At 37.1% G+C, this 20,414-nt stretch overlaps 2 protein-coding genes across 2 annotated transcripts; one reads left to right on the top strand and one right to left on the bottom strand.

Moving 5' to 3' along the window:
• Window positions 1-785: 785 nt before the first annotated feature.
• On the bottom strand, window positions 786-9,528 carry LOC127658230 (myeloid leukemia factor 2-like). Its single transcript, XM_052147411.1, has 8 exons — window positions 8,766-9,528; window positions 6,741-6,849; window positions 6,092-6,133; window positions 3,378-3,431; window positions 2,788-2,916; window positions 2,542-2,701; window positions 2,198-2,415; window positions 786-1,222 (listed from the first exon to the last, which is right to left on the bottom strand). The coding sequence occupies exons 1-7, from the start codon at window positions 8,807-8,809 to the stop codon at window positions 2,201-2,203; spliced, it is 753 nt and encodes a 250-aa protein (XP_052003371.1). The 5' UTR covers window positions 8,810-9,528; the 3' UTR covers window positions 786-1,222; window positions 2,198-2,200.
• A 3,830-nt stretch (window positions 9,529-13,358) lies between these two features.
• Window positions 13,359-20,330, top strand: LOC127657597 (cell division control protein 42 homolog). The gene is made up of 6 exons (XM_052146458.1): window positions 13,359-13,428; window positions 14,408-14,512; window positions 17,282-17,354; window positions 17,485-17,594; window positions 18,510-18,707; window positions 18,814-20,330. The coding sequence occupies exons 2-6, from the start codon at window positions 14,408-14,410 to the stop codon at window positions 18,901-18,903; spliced, it is 576 nt and encodes a 191-aa protein (XP_052002418.1). The 5' UTR covers window positions 13,359-13,428; the 3' UTR covers window positions 18,904-20,330.
• The last annotated feature ends 84 nt before the right edge of the window (window positions 20,331-20,414 follow it).

The following is a 20,414-nucleotide window of genomic DNA, read 5'->3' as shown; positions in this document are numbered from 1 at the left end:
TACAATAAATAAAATTGTAAAAACACATTTACCCTAATACATTTACAACTCAACTGTATGGGCAAACCATTACCCCCAGAGTAACGTTAAAATAATATTTTGAAAATGTACCGCACATGATACTAGTGTGACAAAATTGCTTACCTTGCCTGTGTAAAGTTACATCCATCTCCTTTCAAATCCTATCATGACAATGTAATAATACCTGTAACTTTTGCATGATCTAAGGATACCACAAAAAAGTGTGATGTAATTGTTCGTAAAGCACTGTTAAAACTCCATCCACAGGAATTATGTCTATTATTACATATAACCAGAATACTAGATCATAACACCAAAAAGATGATTTAGACCCCATACTCCTTCACTGTAAGTGTATTACTGCACACACAATTTTTTAAAGTTGAAAGATGACACTTTTGTATGTGGTGATCACCAGCATGCCACAGATGCTGTTGATAGAGCTTAATATTTATGAGAATGCATCTCACTCACGGTGATTAATTTATATAGTGTGTAAACAGTAAATGAGGCATAAACAAAAAAAACAATATAAGAATATCTTATGGGGAGACACTTTATTTTTAACCAGTAACAGTGGGATTTTGCAAGCAGACTGGCATCTGTCAAGGCATAGATGTAACATTGCATATAACGAGAAAGCCAATGATGCAACAAGGTCTTTTTTTATTAGTTAATAAGTCAGCATTGTACAGTTATACCCACAGATACCCTAGTGTCAACACAAACATTTATGGACTTTACAGTGAATGTGTGTGAATGCATGTGTGTGTGTGTGTGTGTGTGTGTGTAGTGTATTATTAAATATTTGGATATTGAAATATTGGAAGCATGAGAATTCTCTTAAATACAAAGATTTGAGTGCGTGCAAGTGTGTGTGTGTGTATTATCACAAGGTAGAAGAGCTGTTTGAGTTATGATGAATGCTGGTGTGTATGCTTTGGGAGTAGTAACTTGTTATGAAGTACACAGGCCAGGCGAAATTCCACACAACAGAGATGCAATCTAATAATTTCAGCCTGTGTTATGTTACTTCATGCTAGCACACTGCCCTGTAAGGAGTGGACTACACATAGAGACAGTTCATATCTATCAAACATTTGACCCATCAGTTCCAATTATCTTTTATTTTTTTAAATCACTTCCTTCTCTCTTTTCACAGCATCATGTAGATTACTCCTCTCCAACTTCTACACTCTCCCTGTAAACAGATTCAGGCAGAGCATGTAAACAGGGAGGACTGAATATAAACTAGTATAAGAACAAATATATATGTATCTCTATTAAGAAATAATTAAAAAAAAATAAAACACAAAAAACAAACAGATTCACCAGAAAGTTACCAAAACAGTTGCTTTGTTCACCCAAACAATGAAAATTCTCATAATTCACCCTCATGCCATTCCAAAATTGTATGACTTTCTTCAGTGGAAGTTCATACAAAGATACTGAAGAATGTTTGAGGTGTATTAAGATCCATGCGATCGCTTTGGGTGAGAATAATTTTAGTTATTATTCCCAGTACAGGCTTCAAGATGGTGATGCTTCAACGCACATGGTTGCCAGGATTTCATTTCAGGTATCATTATACATCAATGAGACGTTGCATTTTTTTATTCTAGTGTTTACACTCAACCTTTTGGTGACCACGGTACATTTAAAAAATATCTCTAAAAAACTTAAAACAAGCTACTATCATTTTAACAGCCGTCTGCATTTTTAAAATTGCCCATCTGGGCATAACCTCGAACCTGGCAACGCTGTGTCTGGTTTGTGTACAGTGCTCTGTGCTTGCGTCAAGCATGAGGAAGTGTAAACAAACTTCTTGCGAACACACTAAGGAGACTGCAGATGTAAAAATTTATTGTGAATGAGGACTTAAATTATGGTCTGTTTTTTTAATCAAAGCAATCGTATCGCTTCAGAAGACATGGATTAAACCACTCAAGGTGTTTGGATAAATTTTATGCTGCCATAATGTCCTTTTTTGGAGCTTGAAACTTTTGCACCCCATTGCCTTACATTGTATTGACAACAACACGACATACTTCTTCAAAATTCCTTTGTTTTTCACAGAAAAAAAAAAACCCAGATTGAGATGGCATGAGGATGAGTAAAAGAGAGAATTTTCATTTTTCTTTGAACTTTTACAATAATTTGGAGTTAAGATTCGTACCTCTCACCAGTCATAGCGCGGGCGTGAGTGGGGAGGATGATGACGTGGTGACTCGTGGCGAGGCGAGGGAGAGGCGGAGGAGCTTGGAGGAGCTGTAAGGGCCAGTTGCTGACCCACCCCTCCACTCCGGTCACGCCCATAATCTAAACTACGAACATTAGGGGGGCGGTACCGCCCCACCTCCCTTCTCCACTCTTCATTAAATGCATCTGCCTCACCTGAAAGAGAACAATTTTCACAGATTAAAGGAAGGGACATTTCTTAAATGCCTGAGCCCAAAAAAGAGGGAAAAGTTGCTGGCAGTTTAAGGGGGGAAAGAATAGAGAAAGTCTTATTTGACTCACACTCCTCCAGGTTGAAGTAGTCCTGTCTCTCTTCACGGTCACCCGTGAGTCGGTTCCTTGAACGTTCCATCACATGACCTCTCTCACCGATGTGATGCCCAATAGCCATTCGCTCCAGGCCACTCTCACTATCCCGCATTGTTTGACGTGTCTCTCTGATCTAAAGACACAATCACAGTTTTAAAAACACATAGTGAGTGTATCATAAACATATAAAACTTTTCAGAATGTGCATGCATGTCTTACACCCCCGGGAGCAGTGCGCAGTTCACTGGTCTGCTGATAGACTTTCGGTGTTCCTGGGTCTGTGGAGGAGTATGAGATAACTGTGGAGGAAGAGAAGGTCTGGCAGTTTGGAGAACCAGACATCCGTTCCTACAAGAGAGAGAGGAGGTTATGAAAAACCTACAAAAGGCATTTGATGAGATGGTGACAAAGTCGAGAGGAAAATGAAGTGTGATTTGAGTTGTTCTGGCAGATGACCACAGTAATTTGTAGGATGGTATGCTCTCAAAACATCATTGAATCAACACTTTCTGAATAGTGAACATTATCAATGATTGGGAGATTATCAAGTGCAGAGCCTGAGAAATACTTGAAATACAAAAACTTGAAATAAAATATCTGTGCATTACGATTACACGTCTCCTTTCTTTATACTTATCATTAACTACACTTGCTGCATCTCATAAGCTGTATGTGACACTGTAACAGGTATTTTTCTCTTCTCTTCAGCAGGAAAAGATTTCATGCTCCACCCACATTTCAAAACTGTCACCATGGTGCTGTTTTTGTATTTCTGTTTCAGTATTTCTATGTAACACCATGAAACTCACCACGTTCTCCATCATTCCACCCATCATGCTGAACATGTCCATGAACCCTCCACCCTGAAACAAAACACACAACATTTCCAAAATCAGTGGCTTTCTTCATTGCTACTGTTTTAAAAATATGGACAGGAAACCGAACAGGGAAAGAAACAACAAAGTAGAGTGACACGATTATAAAAAATGTTTAATAACAATAATAATTATGTAATTGTTGATTAATTCTATAGACACTGTAATGGACCCTTCACTAAGCCCCACCTTAAGTGTTTCTCACCAGTCCTAACTTAGCAACTGTTACAGTCCACCATTTCTCTGTCAAGCATTTGCTTGTTTCCAAAGAGGCTTGTTGGGAGTAACGATTATTATTTGAGTAGTTTTAAGCAGAATTTTATAGACATTTTCCCAAAAATTTTATACAAATAATTGTTATTGCTTGGTCACTCGTAACAGTAACACAAGGTACCCAGGGAGGATACGCATTTTTCATTCACTTTATGATAAATCTTGAGAAGAGCATACTATGAATTAAATTGTGTCAATCCTCATTTCCAAATAAATATGTGTAATATCAGAAAAGACACCTACATTCGCTCCAAGGTAAATTGGAGCTAATAACTTAACATTAATTAATTTACATTCTTGGGTCATAGTAAATGCAATATTAAATACAGATCACAGCATCATAGGGAGTGTGTAATGAGACGTTATGGGCAGTTATGTTCACTTATGCCATTGTTATCAGGTGTGTAATTGCTATCAAATAACGCTTCTATTTTCAAGTGACTGTGATAATCGTTTGTTCATTTAAGTTTATTTTGACATTTTTTTTTTATATAAATATGCCCTACATGGGCACTTTTTATTCCAGCCCACGAAGAATTATCCATTCCATTTGAGAATAATTTGCCCAAAAAACACACTGTTCATGCCAATCTCCCATTCATTCCAATGGGAAGTTTTTGTAAAGCTTGTTACAGTGAGCAAAGGACACAAAGGGGTGGAGCTTAGCAAAAGTTCAATTACGATTAATTTCGATTTGTAGAATTTGCATTAAAATACTTATTTTGTGTAATGTATAATATACATCCAAAATTTTTGCATATCAAGAAAGTCCCTAAATAGTGAACTTCACATTGGCCCTATTTTCTGCATGAAAACCAAAACAGTTGTTCAAATTTTTGAAATATTTAATACAAAAATTGAGCAACAGAAATGTCTGTGATTGGTTATAATACACAATCACTGCAAAAAAAAAAAAAAAAAACATGTTTTAAATAGAAAATTAACTAAATGTAGCATTGCTACTGTTAATCAATTAATTGGATTAATGTAACTGTGTGCGATTAAATTATTTTCTTGTACTTAAACACTTTATGTTATCCATCTGACATCTGTTGAAGAATTACTGGATGTGTCAATGTTCCCTCTTAAATAGAATATTGATGAAATGGTAGTACACATAAATAGAATGCAGTAGTTGACGCTTTTCACGATTTGTTAATGGTAGCAGCTGTAACTGTTTTCTTGATTATTTATTTGACTAATTGTGAAGCTTTAGAGCAAAGAAAAACAAATGGCAGATCTAAAATAAATTGGTCTAAAACAGGAATGTATAATCCTGTTACATACATACAGAATGGTTCCAACTCTGACCGACCATATCATGAACATCTAAACAAGAGCTATGTTAGCATACTAACATATTACTCTCACTATTTCAACAGTATAGTGTATTTATATAGTGCATATTATACAAGTTCGTTATGCATGGAATATCTGAATAACCCTCTGCATCAGTGTCAGAAATTAATTTCTCCAAGTTTCCCTTGCTTTGAGTTTCAGCTGTATTTTACATTTATCAGTTAACACACACACACACACATATATATATACACACATACACACACACATATATATATATATATATATATATATATATATATATATATATATATATATATATATATATGTATATGTGTCAAATTAAATAAATTCATTAACATACATCCTCAATCGGAATAATTACATTCAGAATATATTAGGCATTTTTTTGCCTGCACATTTTTAATTTCAGGAGCATATTCGTCACTTGGTGGCATTTTCGCCCAAAGCCTTCTTTTCAAACCCTGCTCTACATTTCCCAAAATGTGCAGTGTTCAACAAAGAACCCAGAATAACACAATGCATTGCGCTCAACCTGATCTTGCATTTCAAGGTTGATAAATGAGCGAAAGTAATATCAGCCGTGATTTTTATATCTCATTCTTGACTCATTATTTGATCCGACTTGTTTACACAAACATTAGTAAATCAAACTTGAATTAAACATGCAAAGTAACCAAGTCTGTTTAAACTGGACATCAATCACACGCAACATAATGAGGTCATCTGACTACAATGTATCATACTCCTGTTTGAAACTTGCTTGATAATGTGTTCTGTTTCACATACTTTTAAAGAAATAGAAGCAACATACAGCATTATATTAGTATTCCATTCAAAACATAGCCACTATGTTTAGGTTCACTTGAAAATTGCCAGCAGGTGTGTTAATGGAGGGTTGGAATAAAACTCTGCATGTAGATGGATCAATTTGATTTTGGAGATAGATATATATATATATATATATATATATATATATATATATATATATATAGATGTGTGTGTGTGTGTGTATTCCTGGTCTAAAATGAGAAAGAGGACAAAAGAGGCCATACCATTCCCATCATGCCAAAGGGGGAGAGGGCTCCAGCCTGTGGCTACAAAGGGAAGACGACAAAACTTGGTCACTTTGACTTTATTTTCAATACAATTCTAAAAACACAAATAATAAAAGGTGCACTCAGTAATTTTTTTTTTTTCAATTACAAAAAAATTACAATTCCTTTAAGGAGTACAACTTTTTTTCCACCATAAAATGTGTACTCCTTAAAGGAATTGTAATTTTGAAAAATATGTATAAAATCTAGAGCACTCACATGAGATGAAGACTCCAGTCATATAAGTAGCCTTTTAAAAGCTGATTTATTCTACATGGAGAGGGTCCCCTCATCAGGGCTGCCATGTTATGATCACATGACCAGCCGAATACTACTCGCTTAATCTCAGTAACCGCCCTGTTACAGGACATTGCATTGGTATCTGAAAACTTGTGCGTTTGAATGATGCTGCATCCACGCCACTAGGAGCCAGTATAAGTCCAAGACAACATGCATAAAAAATTACTGAGTACCGTTAGAAACTGCAGAGAACTTGTACCAAATTCAGTATCAGACTGGCAGAGTAACAGCACCACTATCACCTGAAAATTATGGAAGTATGCAAATCAGGCCCTGGTTTTGAAGCACTGTTGATTCTGATGGGTACCTGCATGCGTGCACGCGGATGCTGTATCTGAGGGGTGAGAGGAAACGGTTCCATGCCAAATGACCCGAAGATACTCCTCATCTGGTGCCTGTGTGCGGCGAATGGATCCCTGTCACAACAAAACATACATAAAATGTAGCCCTACACACAGCATCCAAGTTTCTACACCAAATAAACAGATGTTTTAAACCATTGATTCTCATCCCACAAGAGGGCCTCAAAATAACTTGTATTGTTTAAAATCATATTAAAATACCTTGATTAAAAACGTTAAAAGGAATAGTTCACCCCAAAATTTAATTTCTCTCATCATTTAATTAGCCTCTTACCGTCCCAGATGTATATATCTTTCTTTCTTCTGCAGAAGAAAGATTTTTAGAAAAATATCTCAGCTCTTCAGGTCCATACAACGCAAGTCAACAGCATGCAAAAATGTTATGCTCAAAAAGCCTAATCCATCTGACTCCAGGGTAAAATGTATATATTCAGAAGCTACTGTATGTGATTGGTGTGGGTGAGAAACAGATCAATATTTAAGTATTTTTTTTACTATAAATCTCCAATCTCAAATAGCCCAAAGAGTTTTTCTTCTTTTGTTTTTGCAATTCGCATTCTTCGTGCATATCGCCACATACTGGGCAGGGAGGAAAATTTATAGTAAAAAAGGACTCTCTCACAAGTTTCTCTCCAAACAATTGCATATCACTTTAGAAGACATTAATTTAACCACTGGAGTCATATGGATTACTTTGATGCTGCCTTTATGCTTTTTTGAGCTTCAAAGTTCTGGCCACCATTCACTTGCATTGAATGAACCAACAGAGCTGAGATTTTTCTTCAAAAAAATCTTCATTTGTGCTAACTTAAGCAGAATAAAGAAAGTCATACACATCTGGGATGGCATGAAGGTTAGTAAACAATAAGAGAATTTTAATTTTTAGGTGAACTATCCCTTAAAGAAATCATGATTACACGATTGTGATCATTTTTGAGTGGGGTCTTTTAAATACAATTCAGTCGGGGCCTTCAGAGTCAAAAAGGTTGAGAACCACTGACCTAGACTGTCTAGAAAAATCTTTTTTTTTAAAATCATATTAAGCAAGCTACGTCATCAAAGGCACAAATACACAGATCAGCCACAACATTAAAACCACCTGTCTAATATTGTGCAGGTCCCCCTTGTGCCGCCAAAACAGCACCAACCTGCACCTCTGAATAGTATTCTGAGATGATATTCTTCTCACCACAATTGTACACAGCGGTTATCTGAGTTACCGTAGACTTTGTCAGTTCTAACCAATGTGGCAATACTGTGTTGACATCTATCATCAACAAAGCATTTCCGTTTGCAGAACTTCGTTTCACTGGATGTTTTTTGCATTTGCACCATTCGGAGTAAATTCTAGAGACTGTGTGCATGAAAATTCCAGGAGACCAGAAGTTAAAGAACTACTCAAACCAGCCCGTCTGGCACCAACAATTATCCCTGCGATTATCTAATCAGCCAATAATGTGGCAGCAGTTCAGTGCATAAATTCATGCAGATACGGTTCAGGAGCATCCGTTAATGTTCACATCAACCATCAGAATATGGAAAAAAATTTATTTCAGAGATTTCGACAATGGTATGATTGTTGGTGCCAGATGGGCTGGTTTGAGTATTTCTGTAACTGCTGGTCTCCTGGGATTTTCACACACAACAGTCTCTAGAATTTACTCAGAATGGTGCCAAAAACAAAATACAGCTAATGAGGGGCAGTTCTGCGGACGGAAATGCTTTGCTCATGATAGAGGTCAACAGAGAATTGCCACACTGGTTCGAACTGACAAAGTCTACGGTAACTCAGATAACTACTCTGTACAATTGTGGTGACAGGAATATCATCTCAGAATACTATTATGAGATGCGGGTTGGTGCTGTTTTGGCGGCACGAGGGGGACCTACACAATATTAGGCAGGTGGATTTAATGTTGTGGCAGATCAGTGTATATATACATCGTCTCATATTAATAAGGGATACTTACATCATGTATGGGCTGTCATCCATATCACTCAGGTAGCGAAACATTTTGCAACCTTGACTGGTTGAACGTTCACCCGTTAATTGAACTTACGACTCTTTAATCAAAACCAACACAACAGCAGCTCAGGGGCTTGTAATTGGTCAACCAGTCATCAAGCTCCCCCTGCCAGATATGCAAAACACTACGGAGTTATACAATTCGGCCTATGGGCCTAACCACAATACACACCATCAATTTACCAGGCGAGATAGATAACACACACACTGACAAACTAAAGTAGCTCTGCAGAACATTTAAGCCTATGCGAATCCTCTCGAATATTCTAGACAGCTGCTGATCCAAACAGCCTTAAGCTATTTCGGATGGTTAGCATAGCATCATAACATGCACGCCTGAATGAATTAAAACCACAACAACGCTCGATGATTAAATTCAGCTTTGGTCAAGATGAATTTTGTCCGAGTGGAGAGAAAAACAGCAGTACGAAGAGTAGACCGACCGACGGAAATAACCTCTGCAGATGAGCGCAGGAAGACACTATGACAAAGGAAACGAAACCTTGAAGATGTTGGGCGAAAATCTTTCGTTTCTGACAGATTTACGCGTTTTTTTTTTCTTAATGCGCTTGACCAAGTCGGTACCAGGTCATACGCTACCGACAACAAAATAAAATCAGTCAAAGAAGATGTGGTTTTGATAGGAAGATTGGGCGCAATTAGTAAAACAGACACAAAAGCCAAACGTCAACAGAAAATAGAGATGGGAGGAGGAGGAAGAGGAGGGGAACAGCGATGAGCACATTCCGGTGAAGGAAGATAAAAGTATGCAGGGATCAGGAGAAAAACAATATATTCAAAGGGATATACTGTCGTTAATTAGGCCTGTATAATGCGGTATATACATTTATATTCGGCTACTGTGATTGGTTCAGTTGCAGTTATTTTCGTGACCAGTGGGTATTTTTTATTATTATTATTATTGAACATTCACAACATTCATAATATTGTAAAACAATTCGATGTCATACCTTTTGACACATACAGTACAAATACATAATACAAATAAAAATGAAACAAATAAAAGGGTATCACAAACATATAGCAATTCATTAAACAATTAATTCTTGTTTTTAGATTTTTTTCAAAATTTACAATACAATAATAAATAAATAACAAGGGTTGTTTGGAAATGTGAAAAATTGGGTTTTCATCACTCCACAGTAACAAAAACAAATCAACCATTTAGATTTTTATTTTTGAGATATCATATTGATAACAATAAAGTAAAACTAATGGGTCTGACGTTATTGATTATCATCAGTATAATAAATATAACTTTTGGCAAGACTCGTATCTTTAGTGATAACTTTGAAAATTGTGAGGAAATAGCGGAATAAATTAAGAGCGTGATAAAAAGTATTTTATCGTGACAAATCCTCATTAGTGCACAGGACGCGATTAACCCTTGTGCGTCAATTAAAAAAATAAAAAAAGTTCCTCAGAGGTCCGCGTCAAAAAAAACTGCCATAGAAATACTGTATATTGATATTATTTTCCACTTTCACTGACTTAGAATTTTTAACCAACATCACTCCTGATCATAACGACCAAATATTACATTTTCAGAATTGTAACCCTTTAAATGCCCATTTTAATGTTTAATGCCACTGTTGTATTTTCACACGCACGCACACACGTTGGGTTTCCAAGTTTTATGAGGACTTTACATAGACATAATGGTTTTTATACTGTACAAACTTTATATTATATCCCCTACCCCTAAACCTAATCCTCACAAGAAACATTCTGCATCTTTTACATTTTCAAAAACATAATTTAGTATGATTAATAAGCTGTTTTCCTCATGGGGACCAACAAACTGTCCCCACTACGTCAAACATTGTGGGTTTTACTATCCTTATGGGGACATTTGGTCCCCACAAAGTGATAAATAGCCTACACGTGTACACACACACAAACACAAACACAACACACGTAAATTCCCTCCAGAATTGGTGTTGGATAAGTATGAGATTAATGTGAATAAAACCAAATAATTCGTTGTTACAAGCAAGACCCTGCAGGAAATCTCTGAAGTAGAACCTTGGTTGCGCACCATTTAGAATTGGATTATATTTATATTTTTTATTCTGTTTAATGTGATGTGTTGGTGTATTTATTGTGCACGGTGAAGCCGAAGACACATTTCCACATTGTGGATAATATAGTTACTGAATTCCCCCCAAACTACACACCTTTGGCAAAATGGACCGAAGGTCGCAAAAGGGTTAAATAATTTATCATAGAAAGAAGCAAAGCAACATTTCCCCTCGGTTTGCACTCTCGTCTAATTGAACCACGGCCCTATAGCTGTCGTTTTAGCTCAATATTATACTATATTATATTCAGGTTATTTGTTCGAGCTCAGAAAACATTTAAATAGCAATTCTACCAGTGTATCTTTGGCAAAGCGCACCTAGAGCACTTCAGCGTAATTTTAAATGGCGTTGCGCCTCTAGCGACCGCATCATGGGAACTGCATTCTATGTTGGGTGTGTGCGCAGAGTTATGGGATCAAAATCCCGTTAAAAGTATTGGGTCAAGGATCCAAAAGTAATAAGCATGAATCAAAATAAGAAGCGTGAATTCAAAAATAATAAGCGCAGTTCAAAAATAATTTGCCCAAAAATAAATAAAAGTGCAGATTAAAATAACACAGATGAAAAAATAACAAGCATGAATCTAAAATATATACACCAAATATGCTGCAGTAACAACAACAGAAATATTCAAGCAAAGTAATCAGAATTGAAAACAAATTCATGTTTTCCTTGGTTATATTACTGTTTTTTGTGCTCTCTGACAATTTTGCTCATATTTAAATTTTTGGTCGCTTACGTTATATTTTTCTTTGCTTTTGTTTCCAAGTTCTTCGCTTGGTTTTCCAAAACTTGTGAGTAGAGTTTCATGTAAATCATGGGGCGTTTTGTGTCCCCACTGGTACACTAGTTCTTGATCGACAACTCCTTCTCCATTCGTAGAGGGGATGTGACATCACTCTAATGCGACTCTGACAACTGCTGCTCAATCACACGATGGTAGATGAAGATGGATAACCATCAGTTGGCAAATCCTGGACAATCACAGGTAATTTAATATAGATATATTATTTGTGGTGTATAGATATGCTGCTACATTTCCTTAACATAGAGAATACAACTTCAATAATATTTCAAGCAAATTACTTAACGTCATACAACCAACTCCAAAGTGTGCATGTAGGTGTCAGCAATAATGCACACCTTTTAGATTTTTGATATAATACAAAAATTATCCCGACACCAAGGTCTATTACAATACTGATGAATATAGAAATGCTTATAATTTGATTTTGTTTTTTATTATATCAAAAATCTACACTTTGGAGTTGGTTGTATGACTAAGTAATTTGCTTCAAATATTATTGAATACACTCTATGTTATGGAAATGTTTATAAATGTTTTGGATATGTATGCTCGAATGTTGCCTGTATCTTTAGAGATGATCCACAAATTTGCAACTACTTGTGAATAATGAACGTCCAACATCAAGCCAACTTTATTACATTATTTATTGATGTGGGGATGCTTTTTCACTTGTCTCTGATTTCGCTGCAGTATCGTGGAAAAATAAACTATATGTAGCCGTGCCAATGATGCCATTGGATCAGTACATAACGCACATTCAGCAACATGGAAAAGCAGATCAAGTTGGGTTCTGAACTCACGGCAATTGTTTTTTTAGGTATGTGGCCAATAACCTACAAACAATAAAGTATTAAATAATGCCTAAACTAAAACAATGCTCACTAAATTCAGCTGAATTGATACGTGTCAACGGACTATGATCGGACAACACATTGTTTCCTAGAGTTTGCAGAAAATACTCAAAATAGATCTATCTATCAACCACAAATAATATAGTTATATTCAATTACCTCCGATTGTCCAGGATTTGCCAACAGACGATTATCCATCTTCATCTACCATCATACAGTTGAGCATCAGTCGTCGAAATCACATTAGAGTGATGTCACCTCCCCTCTTCGAATGATTGGCTAAAGGAGGAGCTGTCGATCAAGAACTAGTGGACCAATGGGGACACAAAACCACCCTGATTGACATGAAACTCTACTCATAAGATTTGGAAAACCAAGCGCAGAACTTGGAAACAAAAGCAAAGAAAAATATAGCGTAAGCGTACCAAAAAATGTTTATATTTGCTAAATTGTCAGACCACAAAAAAGTATTATAATCAAGGAAAATATGATTTTGTTTGCAATTCTGATAACTTTGCTTGAATCTTTCTTTCTTTTCTTTTTTGCAGCATATTTTAAATGTGTTAATATATTTTTGATTCATGCTTGTTATTTTTTTTATCTGCGCTAATTATTTTTATCTACACTTGTTATTTTGATCTGCACTTATTTTTTATCTGCACTTATTTTTTATTCACTCTTATTTTTGGATCCGTGACTGCAGTGTTTTTGACGGGATTTTGATCCCATACAGAGTGGGCATGCTGGATAACGCAGCATCTACGTCAGGACGTTTTTCGCTCTCTTTTACGTCACATTAATACTTCTCACAAACCCGGACGTAACCAACGCCTATTCGCCGGAGAGGTAAGTAATCCGTGATTTTTCAGTATTTTATTGGTTATATAGCCGATAAACTTGTAGATAAATAGGTTATGTTTTAATTCAGACCTTACCGTTGTGCAATGTTGATTTAGGATAACGTGTGGCCCTCTCTACAGGGCTTGCGTATTAGCTTTTAGCATCGCAGCATCCTGTCGCCTTCGTTACACAAAACTCTGATTTAGTTGATTGCGTAAAAATATTTCAGAACATGTGTTTCTTTTCTTTTTTTAAATCGCCACAAACTCCTCTTCCGTGAGTAAGTGGTCGTCGTTCCTTTAGGTTTAAACAGGGTACATTCATCTTGTAAATTGTTAAACTTTATTGGCAAGGAAAAAGAGATCCGGATTAAGTGATTGTTGAGTGAAAATAAAACAATTGTGATTAATAAAATACGCAATGTTTAGGTAATTTTTAAGCAATTAATTAGACCTTGAGTGGTCTTTTAATAAATGATAAACACGTTAATGAGTTTTACTATTTAAGCCACTTGTTAGTTTTCCTTTCTTCCATAAGTTGCTTTCTTTATACAAATGTTGGTATGAATAAGGATGCATGGCATACAGAAGGTCCAATGATAAACAATCGAAAGAACATCGTGATGAAACAAACTGTAAAGGTGTTTGAAAACTGGCGATAATGTTAGTGCGAGTATGAGAAAGAGGCAAAGTCGAGTCTTCCTCTTAAGCAGCGTTAATATGCGGAAGCAAATATTCTCAGAATCGACACATTCTTGTAATGTCTTTCTGTATGTCTGCCTTTGTTTCTCAAAACAAACCCCATCACTTCGGACTTACTGGCAATTTTGTTCAATTCAACCTGCATGGCGTAATTGTACACAATGGTGACAGTGAAAGCTGGAAATACTCAAAACAAATGATTCATGTGAAACAAATGAGTTATTTCTGAATCCCACGAGAGCCAATGGCATTGACAGTAACACCATTTTCAATCCCTCACATAGATGCAGACCATAAAGTGTGTGGTGGTTGGAGATGGAGCTGTTGGAAAGACCTGCCTCCTCATCTCCTACACAACTAATAAATTCCCATCTGAATACGTTCCCACGGTAACGAAGCAAAGGGTTGTGGGTCTGAGATTTAGGGGGAGGGGGCTCAGTGATGTATGATTTAGTAATGCCTGTTATTATTATTGTTTTATGTGCTGTTTAAGCTCTAAGGTACAGTGCATCAGGAAAGTATTCACAGCGCTTCACTTTTGACACATTTTATTATATTACAGCCTTATTCAAAAATGTATTAAATTCATAATTATCCTCATAATTCTACAAACAATACCCCATAATGACAACGTGAAAGAAAAGTTTGTTTGAAGTCTTTGCAAATTTATTAAAAATAAAAAACGGGAAAAAAATAATCACATGTACATAAGTATTCACAACCTTTGCTCAATACTTTGTTGAAGCACCTTTGGCACCAATTACAGCCTCAAGTCTTTTTGAGTATGATGCTACAAGCTTGGCACACCTATTTTTGGGCAGTTCCTCCCATTTTTCTTTGCAGGACCTCTCAAGCGCCATCAGGTTGGATGGGGAGCGTTGGTGCACAACCATTTTCAGATCTGTCCAGAGTTGTTCATTTGGGTTCAAGTCTGGGCTCTGGCTGGGCCACTCAAGGACATTCACAGAGTTGTCCCGTAGCTGTGTGCTTTGGGTCGTTGTCCTGTTGGAAGATGAACCTTTGCCCCAGTCTGAGGTCCAGAGTGTTCTGGAGCAGGTTTTCATCAAGGATGTCTCTGTACATTGCTGCATTCATCTTTCCCTGGATCCTGACTATTCTCCTAGTTCCTGCCACTGAAAAACATCCACACAGCATGATGTTGCCACCACCATGCTTCACTGTATGGATGGTATTGGCCAGGTGATGAGCGGCACCTGGTTTCCTCTAGACATGACGTTTGCCATTCAGGCCAAAGAGTTCAATCTTTGTTTCATCAGACCAGAGAATTTTGTTTCTCATGGTCTGAGAGTCCTTCAGGTGCCTTTTGGCAATCTCCAGGCGGGCTGTCATGTGCCTTTTACTGAGGAGTGGCTTCCATCTGGCCACTCAACCATACAGGCCTGATTGGTGGAGTGCTGCAGAGAAGGTTGTTCTTCTGGAAGGTTCTCCTCTCTCCACAGAAACGCTGGAGCTCTGTCAGAGTGACCATCGGGTTCCTGGTCACCTCCCTGACTAAGCCCTTCACCACTGATCGCTCAGTTTGGCCGGGCGGCCAGCTCTAGGAAGAGTCCTGGTGGTTCCAAACTTCCATTTACAGATGATGGAGGCCACTGTGCTCATTGAGACCTTAAATGCTGCAGAAATCTTTCTGTGCCTCGATACAATCCTGTCTCGGAGGTCTACAGACAATTCCTTGGACTTCATGGCTTGGTTTTGTGCTCTGAGATACACTGTTAACTGTAAGACCTTATATAGACAGGTGTGTGCCTTTCCAAATCATGTCCAATCAACTGAATTTACCACAGGTGGACTTCAATCAAGTTGTAGAAACACCACAAGGATTATCAGTGGAAACGGGATGCACCTGAGCCCAATTTTGAGTGTCATGGCAAAGGCTGTGAATGCTTTTGTACATGTGATTTAAAAAAAAATATATATTATAATTTTTTTTTATACATTTGCAAAGATTTCAAACAAACTTCTTTCAAGTTGTAATTATGGGGTATTGTTTGTAGAATTCTGAGGAAAATAATGAATTTAATCAATTTTGGAATAAGGCTGTAACATAAAATGTGGAAAAGTGAAGCGGATGCACGGTATGTGTGTATTTGGTAGGGTATCTGATAAGATTATTGGAGATACACAGTGTTTTCTGGTTTGAGATGCAAGTGTGCAGTTCAACAGTTTTTCTGTGCTAGTATGATCAAATTCTCTCATCAGAATTTCTCATAATTTACTGACCCTCATGCCATCCCTGAAAGACATTCAACACAGATTTTTAGAAGAATATCTTAGGGTTGTAGGTCCACAATGCACAAATACAATGCAAATTAATGGTAGTCAGAATTTTGAAGCTCCAAAAACCACATGAAGGCAGCATAAAATTAATCCATTAGACTGCAATGGTTTAATCCATGTCTTCTGAAGCGATCGAATCGGTTTTACATTTACATTTATGCATTTGGCAGACGCTTTTATCCAAAGCGACTTACAGATGCGTTATTACAGGGACAATCCCCCCGGAGCAACCTGGAGTTAAGTGCCTTGCTCAAGGACACAATGGTGGTGGCTCTGGGGATCAAACCAGTGTCCCTTCTGATTACCAGTTATGTGCTTAGACCACTACACCACCACCACTCACCACTTGGGTGAGAACAGGCCAAAATGGAACTTACTTTTCACTGTACATCTTGCCATTACAGTCTCTAGGCATGCTCATGATTTCAAGCACGATTACACTTCCTAGTGCTTGATGCATGTGCTGATCGCTAGATGGCGCTTGGAGGTGTGATCGAGCTTGAAATCACAATCACCAAGGAGACTGCTGATGTCAAGATTTATTGTGCAACGGAGTTGTATTTTGGTCCGTTCTCACCCAAAACCGTTTGCATTTCATCAGGAGACATGGATTAAAACACTGGGTATTATGGATTACTTTTTTTGCTGCCCTTATGTGCTTTTTGGAGCTTCAAATATTTGGTCACCATTCACTTGCATTGTGTGCACTTAAAGAGCTGAGATATTCTTACAATCTTTGTATGTGTTCTGCAGAAAAAATGTCAAAATTGAGGTCCAAACTATTCTCACTTTGAGAAGATTTAAAATTAAAAGTGCTCTTGTCCACTCCTGTAACAGTATACATTTTGGTCTGTTTACAGGTGTTTGATAACTATGCTGTCACAGTCATGATTGGAGGGGAACCATATACATTAGGCCTTTTTGACACAGCAGGTAATTCTTAGATTGTAGTCTTATTATTTTTAGTTTGTTACTTTCTAGTTTTTAGTTTTCTGTTCAAGAGTCCCATCTTGAATGACTCAGAGCAAAAAAAGAACAGCTGCATCTGTTCCTCTTTCCTCAGGTCAGGAAGACTATGACAGACTTCGGCCTCTCAGCTATCCGCAGACAGACGTCTTCCTGGTTTGCTTCTCTGTTGTTTCTCCTTCCTCCTTTGAGAATGTGAAAGAGAAGGTGGGTCTTTTTTCCGGCTTGTCTCCCTGTTAAAGTGGTCAGAACATGGAAGAGCCGACTTTCTCAATTAGGCTTATTGACATTAACTTTTGACATTTGTTTACTATTCCCCCACTTCTCTTGCACTGTATCACATGCTGATCCATTACGTTGTTGAAACCTGCTTTACACTGTATGGCTTATACAATCCGATTTGTCTTTGATGACTGATCACCTAAGTCACATGCTGTTTGGTGTCATTAAAACATTGTCTCTACCGGTACCAGGTTTTCCTGCTGCACTTGGAGACTGGTAACTGAAATGAATAGCTTTTCCGTGTATTCAAACTAATCAATGCATGCATTAAAAGGACAGTCAGTTCTGAGACAGACTGCATTTTTGCATAGAAATTGAAAGAGATGTTGAAATTTCACCTTCATTAGGATGTATGTTTGTCAGTTGTCTTCTTTTAGCCTTATATTCTGGTGTATCTCTGGAATGCTCGATTCTGATTGGTCAAATATTCTTTCGCAATGACTTTTAAAAGGACTAATTGGCTGTTTACCAGGCAACTGATTTCCTCCATAGTTGTGCTAGTTTCATGTGTCTTGTATCAATTTGTGATCACTTCTTATATTATAAAGTATTTATTGATGTGTCAATTTACATCCATTTATTTATTTGGTTTGTAGCTATGTAATAGGCAGTATAATCTCTTAGAGAATGAATAACCTTTCTGTACCATTTCAGTACGGAACATTGTAAACAGGTTAACGTGTTCTATGATAATTCATTTTATAATTGCCTGTTCTAGTGTTGTAGACAGTAGGCTGTCTGAGTTTGGTGGGATGTTTGTTCTGATTCTGCTGTGATTTCTAGCTTTTTTGTTCACTGTCTTACCGTTCCTTTTCCTCCTCTCGCTATTGTTTTTCTCAGTGGGTACCAGAAATCTCACACCACTGTCCACGCACTCCATTTCTGTTGGTGGGCACTCAAGTAGACTTGAGGGACGACAGTAACACTGTGGAAAAACTTGCCAAAAACAAGCAGCGCCCAATATCACCCGAGAGTGGCGAGAAACTGTCCAGAGACCTCAGAGCTGTCAAATACGTGGAGTGCTCTGCCCTCACACAGGTTAAAAGACAAGCGGCACACCTAATATGACATAACAGCTCTCTTCAATTGTCATGTGACCTACTCTATGATATTGATATTTCATTTGACTTTGTCTTTTTCACAGAGAGGACTGAAGAATGTATTTGACGAGGCAATACTTGCAGCTCTTGAACCTCCAGAGACCAAACCCAAGAAGCGCTGCATCCTCTTGTAGGAGCACAAAGAGTGAGTGATGCACTCACTCCAACAAGAGAGGCGGAGGAATAGAAATTTTCTGGTAGGGTTTTTAAGAGTGGTAGGGCTTGGCTCTGGAGGAATTCAGCAAAGAAATGGTATTGCAAACAAATAAATTTTGTGCCTTTTCTAATCGTTTCAAGAACAACAGTAGATATTGAATAACCCTAAAACCAACAACAGCCCTAAAAAATAAGAATTGAAATAGAAAAGATAAATGTACACTTTATGCATGTGATATCTTGCAGAGCAACATTTGAATCCAATTTATTGATTTAGGTGTCTTTTTCACTGCAGTTTCATGTGATTTTTAACACCCAATTCTTTTGTTTTTTTTTATCCATTAAGTGCTTCAGGTTTCTGATTACCATAAAAAAAAAATTATTAAGAATGTTAGACAACACTTTGGATTTGCCCCTGATACTTGCTTTCCTCTAAGCCACATTTCTTAGTGTAAAGCAGAATAGGCTGGCTGCTCTGATTAATGCTTCTGCGGAGCTCAGCTATTTGTTCTTTAACCTATGGACAGTGTGTATGCAGTAAGCTGATTTCAGATCTGATTTCTAATCTGTTAAGTACAGCATTTTTGATACATTGTCAAATCTTAGCGGGTTTAAAAGCAGTTTTCCCTAAATGTATGTTGTGTGTTATGCGGCATAAAAGCAAGCTTATTTGATTGGATTAAGCTTTTAATTAGCTCTAATCACTGGCAATGGCATTGAAACAGAAATAATACAAATGAAAAAATGTTTTTATTTTTTAGATTTTAACAATTGTTTCAAAACAGTTTTAAACTATGTCGGAACCTTCAATGGATTAGAGTGTTATGACCACAGAATCCAGACTCTCTGTGGCCACATCCCCTCCTGAGTGACCTGTTTGATTTGTAAGAGAGTTTGGGACCTTATGTGTGAGTCAATGGAAGCTTAATTTAACACCATTTGTTTGTTTCTGTATGAGCCAAACTGTTCTCCTCTTCTGTGGTTCATGCTCCTAGAATCTGTCTTAAAGTGCATTTACTCTTGAGCCATGCAGTGCCTTCTGCTGGCCATTTAGAAAACTGAATTTATATTATGTTCTCCTTTTTGTATGATGTATTAAATGTATTATTGTTCTTCTTTGGGGTAAAAGAATTTAGTGGTGACACATAGAAACTTGAGGTTTTTTTAATGACTTTTTATTTTTGTTATTTTATTTTTTGCTAGAATACCATTTGATTGTGATTTATTAATAAAATAACACTTTTAAATGTAATATTTTGAATAACCAATCTTAGCAGTCGTGCGAGTACAAATGAGGATTACCGATGATGATGATGATTATGGTCAGCTTTGTGGCCTTTTCTTAGTCAAGTTCTGCGGTGTTTGGAATCTCACTATATTTGTAATAAAAGTGGTGCGACTGACACAAATGGTGTTTGTTTCCTGCTTATTCATTGTATTTGCATACCTGGTTGTGTGGTGTGTATCAGCTGGCAAACAGAACAGAAGA

The sequence above is a fragment of the Xyrauchen texanus genome, chromosome 17 (genome assembly GCF_025860055.1).
Source record: "Xyrauchen texanus isolate HMW12.3.18 chromosome 17, RBS_HiC_50CHRs, whole genome shotgun sequence".
NCBI lineage: Eukaryota > Metazoa > Chordata > Actinopteri > Cypriniformes > Catostomidae > Xyrauchen > Xyrauchen texanus.
This window is presented reverse-complemented; position numbering and strand designations above follow the sequence as displayed.